The sequence below is a fragment of the Amblyomma maculatum genome, chromosome 5 (genome assembly GCF_055883805.1).
Source record: "Amblyomma maculatum isolate TAMU_Amacu chromosome 5, ASM5588380v1, whole genome shotgun sequence".
Lineage (NCBI taxonomy): Eukaryota > Metazoa > Arthropoda > Arachnida > Ixodida > Ixodidae > Amblyomma > Amblyomma maculatum.
In genome coordinates this window covers 37209057-37219610 of record NC_139348.1, presented here as the reverse complement: position 1 = coordinate 37219610, position 10554 = coordinate 37209057, and the positions used below count along the sequence as shown (strand labels likewise).

The 10554-nt window shown below is 44.4% G+C and overlaps 1 protein-coding gene across 1 annotated transcript; it reads left to right on the top strand.

The window, feature by feature from the left end:
* The first annotated feature begins 319 nt into the window (after positions 1-319).
* On the top strand, positions 320-1614 carry LOC146188056 (uncharacterized). Its single transcript, XM_084603619.1, has 2 exons — positions 320-429; positions 1231-1614. The coding sequence occupies exons 1-2, from the start codon at positions 335-337 to the stop codon at positions 1598-1600; spliced, it is 465 nt and encodes a 154-aa protein (XP_084459745.1). The 5' UTR covers positions 320-334; the 3' UTR covers positions 1601-1614.
* Positions 1615-10554: the final 8940 nt, after the last annotated feature.

The window sequence follows — 10554 nt, the reverse complement described above, 5'->3', positions numbered from 1 at the left end:
ATCACGGACGCTCACCTCAGCTGAGAGAAACTAATCCCAAATTGAGCGAGAGGCTTTAGCCCTGGTGTTTGGCGTGACACGGTTTCGCGATTACCTGTTGGGCCGGGAGTTCACGCTTGTAACGGACCACCGCCCCTTATTACGTCTACTCCGATAGGATCGTCAAACTTCTGTCATGGCTGCCGCCCGAATTCAGCGCTGGGCGCTTTTGCTAGGGGCATACAAGTGCAAGCTCATTTGTAAACCTGGAAAACAGATGCTAATTTCTGACGCTCTAAGCCGTTTGCCTCAATCGCTGCAGAAGCAGCAAGCGGAAACAGAAGATTTGTCGGAAATGGTGCTTATAATTGACGAATGGGACCAACCAGCGGTTTCCCACCAAGAGGATCAAGCGCTCGCAGCAGCTGACGGGTTTTTGCAGGAGATATGCAGATACGTGACTAACGGATGGCCCTCCGTCGTAGAAGGTGGCAGCAGGAAAGTGGCAGAATTCCGGAAAAGGAGACATGAGTTGTCTGTGGAGAAGGGGCTGTTGTACGGGGGCATCGTGTGGTGATACCAAGTGCGGCGCGTGGGAATCTGTTGACGATGCTACACGAGTCTCATCAGGGTGCGTCAACCATGAAGACAAGGGCGAGGGCTAAGTTTTGGTGGCCCGGTTTAGATCAAGATATTTGTAGATTGGTCTCGAATTGTCGAAGCTGTGTGCAGGCTTTGCCCATGCCCCCTAGGAATCCTGTCAGCTGGCCGATTTCAAGAAAGAGGTGGTCACGGCTGCATGCAGACTATGCTGGGCCTATTGGAAACAAAATGTTGTTGGTAATTATCGATGCACACAGCAATTGGATAGAAGCCATTCCAGTATCTCGAGCAACCGCTCAAGCCACTGCCGATTGCCTGAGAACCTTGTTTAGCAGGTTTGGATTGCCCCGCACCATAGTTACCGACAACGGTACACCCTTTACTGGGTTAGTTTGCGGTATTCCTACAGCAAAATGGAATCGAGCATATTCGTACCCCGCCTTATCACCCCCAGAGCAATGGTCTTCCGGAACGGGCAGTAAGAACAGTCAAGAAGGGCTTGAAGAAAATGCCGGGCGTGGAGTTGACAACTGCTCTGGCGAGAATTATTTGTAACTACAAAAATTCGCCACAAGCTTCAGGCTCTACTCCGTCCGAACTTCTTCTGGGATACCGTTTGCGTACAAAATTAGATATGTGTTTTCCTCCCAGGAACTACGAAATGCCCAAGCATTCAGTGACTGATTCCACCAGTTGGTACTTCACCCCGGGAGACGCAGTCTACGTGCGCAACTACGGCGTAGGAGAAAAGTGGACACCAGGCAAAGTGAAATCGACGAGTGGTGCCCGTCTAGTCACTGTGGCTACTGAGGACGGAGTCGTTCGACGTCATGTCGACCAGATTCGAAAACGCTCATCAGACACCGGCGGAAGCAGAGAAGTATCAAGTCCTGCAGAATCGCCTCCGGCGACCTTAGGGGCCCCGACAGACGAGGCTCACGACCTTCCCGAAGGGCCTGTTCCTGAGCTACGCCGGTCCACAAGAACTAGAAAGCCAGTGGAGCGCTATGGCTATTAGGGGAAGGAAATGTTGCTGACAACAATGCTGCAGATAACCAGCGCATGCGTAGATAGTCCCTCTTTCCTTCTTCCCCTCCTTTCTTTCCTTCTCTATATATTTCCGAGCCGGAAATAAAGCGTCGTCCTTTTGCTCTGTGAATCTGCCTGGTTTTCATTGCGTAGCTGCCGGCCTTTGGCCGGTAGAACGCAACAGTAACCATGTAGCACACATCAGAATACAGTCAGCGCATCCTCGTAGCAGAGTTCAAACCAATACGAAAAAAGGATGACAACTGTGATGGGAAATTACAAAAACGCTATATTCTCAAACAAAACCATGCCATGAATTTGTCTGCCTTTCTCCTCCAATTATCATTGATGAACCTGAGCGCAACGAAGTGTATTGCTACCGCCGACATGTGAAAACATCTGCCATGCAACTTCGCTGGATATCGCTGCCACTCTATTATTAACAAAGCTCACAACTATCTTCTGTTTTCATTAATGACGCAAGCAAAGTGGCTTTATTCTGAAAACCATTGGCAATGATCGGCGAAATGAAAAACTTCTCATTACCTTTTTGGTCGGCTAAACTCCATCCCCTCGCGAAGCCTTACCATGAGTCCGGGTTTTAGTCAGCAAGTGTTTTCGACCCAGAAGAGGGCGAATACGGGCCGGTTGGTACATGATCACGAATTGAAAGAAACTGCGCTGCTAAGAAGGGACAGGAGAGCAGACAAACACATTGCGCTCTGTTTGTAGGCTCTCCGGTCCCGACTTAGTAGCGCAGTTCCTTTCTATTCGTGTTTTCGATCGAAAGCATATCGCATCAAATGCTGCCCCGTGTTCTGCATTGCAGGTATATTGCAGGTATATAAGTGCATATAAACTATTGCATGTAGTAAATTATATTTTTGCGCAATTTTGGAACACAATTCACTATCTTTCTCAAACCGTAACATTTCGGGTATATGAAATAGGTTTTCGTTCTAATTATTTACATGTTATCAATTCTTTCTTAGTAAATAAGGCATAACAGGTGAGATCTACATAACAGTGTGTATGCGCCAAATTGCTATGGCCCACAACGGTGCACATGGCTGTCTAACTGTGCACCCCGTCGACAGACGACGCCAGCAGGAGTACCGTAGGACGACGTCAGGACGTCCACAAGGCCGAAGGATTTAACCAGACCTATTATGCTTTATGAATTAACACCAGGATTCTAACTACACTATCCCAACAAAGCACCCACGGGTGATTTGTCCAGCTTTTCAAGTCTTTTTACAGCGCAAATAATGTAGCGCACCGCTTCCTAGAAAATTTGAAAGTGACATCGTAGTATGGCGTAATTAGAAGCGCATGGACGAGGGGCTTGTACTCATTTTGTCTTTTTATGCTATGTTCTTTTACAACGCCTCAGCATGGTGGACACACGAAGCAAGAAAAGGCAGTTCTTACATATGAAGAACACCATTGCTAAAGTGAAACGAATCAAGGGAATGTAGCGGAGCAGAAATAAGAAAACAAAAGGTGGTTTTAATCCTTGTTTAGTGACATTTTGTTTCTGCATTATTAGTAAGATTATTACCGTCTGTAATTGATCTGGACAAAATGTAGTACTTCCTTTTGTTATTTCATGCGTGTAATGATGTTACTCTATGATCATATCATTGCTACTTGTTATAGACCACGAACAATATAATATGGGATGTGTCAATATTCTTCTCGCCTTTGATAAATAAACATTTGAGATGAGTAGATGTGGTATCTGTGACCTACTGGAAGAAAACTATTTCGATTGAGAAGAGCAAGTCGATTTGCGGCTATACGGGTTCTACGAAAACCTCACTGGATTCTTTCGGAGTGTCTTAAGAATGTTGCATTTAGTAATAGGAACCCACTTTATGATGACGTACACTACCGTGGGCTAGTAATCGTTTATGAAAGTCAACGAACACTGTGGGCCTGAACTTCGGAGCATATCTGATGAAAACCGTTTGCGTAAGGAATTTGTCTACGTGCTGCGAATTTGTCAACAAGGGTAGATACTTGGGCTTGTTGGTACATGATCGAAGGGAACAAAATGTAGCGCACCAAGACAAGGACAGGATAGCGCTGTGTGTGTCTTCTTTCTCTGTCCTTGTCTTGGTGCGCTACATTTTGTTCCCTTGTCAACAAGCTTTATCCAGGATAGGTTATCGCCAATCGGCAGGCCAAAGCACTTGTAGGTACATATCTCAGACAGATTTTTATTGTTAAGAGCACCGTTAAATTAGAGAGAGTCTTTTTTATACTGAATACACAGGAACACTGGTTTTATAATAATAAACACAATTTCGACATCGGTCGCTCAGTGGTATAACTTACTGAAATTATTAGCTTTTTACCATACTCGATACTCAGCTGTACTAACCTTTTTAAGAAACACGCAATAGTCGGCGTGGAAAGTTGAAGCTGATATTTTGGTAACAAACCTGACGCTCATTTGCTTCTTTCTGACATTATTTTACACAATGCGTATCACATCAACCCATTGCAGACCGCAGCCGCACTTTCCTTGCTAATGTTGTCGAAGACATCTTCCGTTCCTGCTCCACCAAGCAAAAGCTTGCCGCCGTCTACAATGGCCAAACGAACGGGCTCAACCGCACTCCCACCGACATGCTCGCTCTGTATGGTTTTCATTGTTTCATAGCACGGAACTGGATTCTAGTTCACAAATAGCACAAAGAGTTTTTCCGCGCGTATTTTTCCAGTCACTCTCCGAGGCGAGGCCTTTAAGAAGATAACTGCACACTACTGCTACTTTAAGGCTCGCTTTCCTCAAGAGCAAGCACTAGTTCTTGACAGCAATTTAGATTCATACAGCGGCAAATGCCGATCGTTTAATATGGAGCGCAGAGAGCACAGCCGGCGCCGCAGAGAAATGGGGCTGTAAATAGATGGCGCAGTTCAACAAATACCAATGTAAACTTCCAGCCGCTTCTGTTGATTTTGGCAGAGCAGGCCAGACTGCTCAATTGAGTGATGTTGACTCATGTATCGCTCCCCATCTGCAATTAGAAAATGAGACGTTTGTGCTCCGGATTTGCATTTGGAATACAGTTGTTCCAAAAAGCCCAGTTGTTCCAAAAAAAACATTGTACTGTAGGTGGCCAAACTGCAATTGGAATTCATCACTAGTAAAATCTTGTTATCCAGCACCTAATCTGCTCATAATTTAAGTAGCATAAGAAAAGTGCAATCCTGCAGGGACCTCGGACTTCATACCACGGATTCTGTGACCGTAATAGCCACAACACGCATCTAAAGGTGGCAGGTAATGTAACTCGTAAAAAATGTTATGCTAATTTTTATTTACCTTCTAACAGGCTAACAGTATGCTCATCATCAATACTTCATTCATTCTGCCTCGTGGCAGTGGCAAAAGGCATTTCGAGTCTATTAGAGCTCTAACCTAGTACACTGGTGATGAATGGGCCACTAAGCCTGCCATGTGTCAAGACGGAAAAGTGCTTCAGTGCAATGCATGAGTGAACATCCGGAAGGATTGAAGCTTAAGCAAGCTGTTTCCAGTAAACAGTGACGTTAATTGGTTGGTTAGGTTTGAATACTAGGCCAATACTCTGCTCGTATATTTACCTACTAGATTTTTCTCTCAAAAGTATTACCATCAAACAATTTCTGCAACTAAAGCCAGTAGTACGATCATAGCATATTCTAAGGACTTCGATCATCACACTGACTTTTTGATCATGGCAGTACCAAACATAAAATTCAAGCCAATATATCCAATATGTGTGGCATCTTATGGAACACTCGCAGATACAAAACACGCCGAAAAATCGAAGTCACTCAGTATAAAGGCAGCCTATGATCAGCATAATTCCATGGCCTTCACGGAGCCATCAAGTTTGACTTCCAGCCATTCGGCGAAAAGGCAATCTTCGCCCCCCAACTCTAGCTACACACAATGTGGCGGCTCCTTGAACCGAAAGAGAAGCACTGCACTAAGAGAGGCAGCTGTCCAGATTGTGCAATTTGGTGGGAAAGAATGTTTCCAGATCAGGCACGTGTGGCATAAAGCACCTAGAAGAGAACAAGCGTGTCGCATGTGCGAAAGGGGTTATTTACAAGACTCCCCTCAGTTGTGGGCGTGTTTATATTGGACAAACCGGTAGGTGCTTAAATGATTGTTTACGAGAACACGCGTGTTCCTTGGGTGAGGCAGGGGGCTCGAATTTGCCGATTCACTGCCGTAGTTGTCGGGGCTGTCGCCCACAGCTCAGCCAGACTGAGATTATAGGAAGAAGGAAGGGACAACTTGAAAGAGAGATTGTAGAGGCGGTTGCCATCCAGCGTTGGCATCCAGATGAATGCGTTAGCTCACCTTCTGTCGCTCTCCTCCAAAAAGAACTAGATTTCCTTGTCATGTGACTTCTTGGGTGGTTGTTTTACTTTTTTGTTTGTATGGATCCACTTTCTCCCCTGGTTGTCGGTCGTTAAAAATTATTTTGAACCTCTTGTTTTGTATTCGTGTCATGCTCATCTAGTGCGGAGATCTTTGTCTTTTCATTCATGTGCTGTTGTAGATTGTTCAGATTATTTTGTCATGATTTCCTCTTTTACAGGTTATGCTTGCTATCATCCTTTTATCAACTTTCACGTGCTGATTGTTGTCTTTTAAGGTTCGCCGAAGGTCTTGTTTGGTTTTCATGTTTCAGCCCACTTTACCTGATTGTAAGGTCACATGTGCTATCTGTCTTTAAAAGCCCCTGTTTTTTCAATAAACGTTTCAGTTGCCAGTACCGCCCTGTGTTGTCTCTAGCCTCCGTCCTGTGTCTGCTGCGGTTTTATTTTCCTTATGTCTCACCAACTGGCCTACACATCTACCCTGCTAAATTATGAGAGGCGAAAGTTCTTCCCCAGCTCTCACTATGTTAACTCTGACGAATAAGAATGTGTTGAGTTGGACCGCAAAATATGAATTTCCATACGAGAGTTTAGTCCCAGTGCCACATTTCTGCCTTTCAACTTTGCTTGCTACCTGACATAGCTGGGGTTCATTTTGCACTCAATGCTCACGTTTTGCTTCAACAGCACCAACATATTTATCATGACTGCAGGTAAGCTGCCTCTATTATCAAAAATTTTTTTCTGCTGAAGCTGACATGGTGATCGAGTGGTCTGGTTATACAATAATATTTTCCCGCTTTAAGAGCAAATTAGAGAAATCAGTTCTGTGAGATTTCCTTTTTTATATCTGCTTTGCTGACAGGTTTCTGCCTGCAAGTCATTGAAGAAAACGTGATATTATAGCTGTATGCCCACTTCTATTCTTTGATCACATTGGTCGGACATGGTGATCGAGTGAAATCTAGAAAAATATTGGCACCAGCGCTGTAAGCAGTCTGTCACTTGAGCATCATGAAGGACCATGCTCTCGAACTGCCAAACATTTTATAATGCCAAAAACCTGCTCACCCGATCAATAATGAATTATAAAAGGCTGTGCACAAAAAAGTGGATGCACTTCCATGCAAAAAATAAAAAAAAAACCAATTGCCGAATAAAACCTTACTGATCGAACCATGTCTTGAAGTTGATGTGGGAACCTAGCAATTGACAAAGGTGGTAGCCATTCCCAAGCTATATCCAGACACGACAACACTTACATATCAGCATCTAAAGTTGTTTATGCATGCATAAACTAAAACAAAAATTCCACTACAGAATGAAACTTCAGGAAGCAAAGTCTTGTTTTGCTTAGAATTCTGCATGCACTCCTCAATTTGACACCGGCATGAATTTCATATTCCCACATATATCATGGATCAGTGGTATACTGAATTCAGAAATATTGCACACATTTTGAATCACATTTTACGCCAGGGACGTTCCGACAGGGCAGCTCACCACAATTATCAGTCAAATTTTTCTGCTTCATTTGTAAATAATTAGACAAAAAAATCAGTATGTTTGGTCTATTGAAAACATAATTACCTTTTTACCTTAGTATATTTCTGGACTTAAGGCCCGACTTTCGCGTCTATCATTTATATTGCCTTTATAGTTTTTGTGCATTGCTTCAGTCAAGACTGAAGGTGAAAAAGAGATGTCGGACATAAACAGGTGGAAAAAACTCAAAACGGTCAAAAACACTTTTGCTTCTGCTTCTACTACCCAAGGCTCGACAATAGACCTTCAGGTATGGCTGCACCTTAATCTCACTACCACCGCGTGTTCGTCGGCTCCATATTTCATATTACGCAAAATATTGTTACGTATCAATATAAAGGATCATAAGAACAAAAACCTAGCCGTGTGGTAACAAAGGTGTGTTTTTTCGCTTTTCAGTCCGCGTAGTATCAACTGTACAAGCAATGCAAATTGCCGAGAACTGAAGACAACTGCAGCGCAGCATAAGGCCTGGGTACGAACGCACCTATTTTAAATTCTTGTCCAAGGCTCAATCACGGTGCGCCTCGTAATGGGCTTACGAGTGCTGATTTGTAGGGCATATTCTACCCTGATGGTGTATCCCCTGATACATGTCTTCTTTCCATGACACTGCAAACGCATTCAACTCTCCTGCCCTATCCATTGCAAACGTCCGTTTGTTATATTGTCATGTGCGCCTTGGTGTTTCCGAACTAGAGCTTTGTTGGAATGCGCGACCAATTCCGCGCAACATTTTCAGGAGAACATATAGGAAAGAAGGAAATTACCTTACTTTTGAGGATGTCAAACGTATTTCGTGTGGCAACCGCCCTTCAATAGTCCAGCCGTGAGCGTCGCACTATCTGTCGGACCCGCCCACACACGTTTTGCATTGGTTTAGATAGCACCTGACCGCCCTTCTGCATACCTCACGAGCTATTTTGTTGTTCTCTGCGCCTCTTATATTTCGACAGCATGATGCCATCGGCAGCACAAAGGAAGAAGGCGGTACGCCACCAATTCATATAGGCTACGGCTAGCACTATATCTAGCTTCGGCTGGTTTCGACTTATTTTGTTTTCGGAAGTCACTGATTTAAATGCCTTTTCTACTCGCCTCCTTCTGATTAACAGCGGGAGGTACAGGCGCCCAAATCTTTAACTGGCATGCGCGAGCGGCGACTTTTCTGTGCGTCAGCGCCCTATGACGGAGCGAAGTTGGAAACAGGATGAGGCTAAGCGCATGCTCACAAAGCACGCTCAGCTGGGCGCGTCGTCTGCCAGGCTGTTCCTTCTTAAGGACGTCACCCCTCCTTATCGCGTTTCGACGAGCAGCCAGCGTGAGTAGGCGAATGGTTTTGCTTGTATTTTACATTCCGAAGAACAGCGTCGCAGCAGCCAAGAGAGGAAAGAAAATTTAAAGATAAGCCGAACACACCCAATCACGCGATAAGGAGGGGTGACGTCCTTAAGAAGGAACAGCCTGGCAGACGACGCGTCCAGCTGAGCGTGCTTTGTGAGCATGCGCTTAGCCTCATCCTGTTTCCAACTTCGCTCCGTCATATGGCGCTGACGCACAGAAAAGTCGCCGCTCGTGCACGCCAGTTAAAGATTTGGGCGCCTGTACGTGGTCAGGTGCCTACGCGCTAGCGCCTACATGTTTGTCGTCTATGCGCACCTGTAGTTTGCGCATTAGAAATGTGGCGGTACTAGCGAAAGACCAGCGTGGGCATCACTTTTTTTTTCGCGACGCTGGACAAACTATCCGCGCAGTTGTCAGGAACGTCAGGTTGACCGCGGTATTTTGGTCAAAAATGCGTTGCTGAGGTTTGGCGAGTTGGAGCTTTGGCCCAAATGCATTGCCATATTTCATGCGAAAATTCCTGATCATAAACAGCAACACTTACCATTTTTTCTGTTGTTTGTTTCAATGGCAAGAACATGGCCTTCCGCAGATCGAGCGACTTGTTTGGAAACCGAAGACGCCGATGTCTTCGCCCACAGATCCTTTATAGCTGCAACATGTACAGCTGTCAGCTCGAACTGGTGACATGTGAACAATGCTTTTGTTTGTAATGTGTGCCTTATTACTTCCAGTGTTGAAGCCGTGAATGGTGACGAAATAGTTAATGCCTGCAACTTATAAGCAAGGACAGTGGGAAGGCTTGAAGTGTCAAGTCCGGCGAGATATGCGACAGGCAAATATAGCTTACCCATAAAGCTTGAAGAGAAGGACAATTGGGTGGTGGGCATGACCATTACTTTATGGCACTGATAGAAGTGACCATAAAACTATATTAAAATCTATCTGTTGCCTACAGAATATAGTAAAAAAGGTAAAGAAATTATGCTGCTCTTTTCACGCAGCATAATAATTCAACACTGCTGCTAAAAACTGCACAATTAATGGTGGAGTAGCACCTGCAGCTTTCTGCAATAGGCTAGGCACCTCGCGTGACACTGTGTACGATGGCACTGAAAGATATGCCATTTAAAGACATTTCCTTGGAATATGATGCTGCAGCATATATATTTATAATGTACATAGCTTCAAGACGCAACACGTACTGTTTGTACCTCTCTCATAAAGCACTAGGATTTGTGTATCTGCTCATCAGTCTGTTTGAGATTACCCATTTATTTGTTTCCTTTTTTTTTATTTGGCAATGAGACGCATGACATTTGCAAGTATTATTATGCAGCAGAGAGCTTCGATAAAATGTAGTGCAGCTCAGCAAGTGTTTGTTATAGCCTCAGGAAACTTAAAATATTGTATAAATGTATATGTGCAAGTCAAAATTGAAAAGGCTGTAGCAGCTGCTTTGCTCAGCTTATCATTGTGCTGAAAAAGAGAGTCAGGCCGGTTTGTTCATAACCAGTCAAATGACTGAAGAGCACTATAAAATAGAACAGCATAGAAAGGAGCATAATTGTTGTCGTCTCCCTCAAATCCCATCTGTTAGTGTTGAGTCGTTTGAGGATTGTCTTTCTGTAGCCTTTAGAAGGGACTATCAGCTCGTGAAGTTCAGTA

What these genes read in the sequence shown, in the direction of transcription:
- LOC146188056 (XM_084603619.1), top strand. Translation starts at nt 335, where the DNA reads ATGGTGCTTATAATTGACGAATGGGACCAACCAGCGGTTTCCCACCAA. An exon ending in GGGTTTTTGCAGGAGATATG is followed by an intron (nt 430 to 1,230) that starts CAGATACGTGAC and finishes GTGTTTTCCTCC; the next exon opens with CAGGAACTACGAAATGCCCA.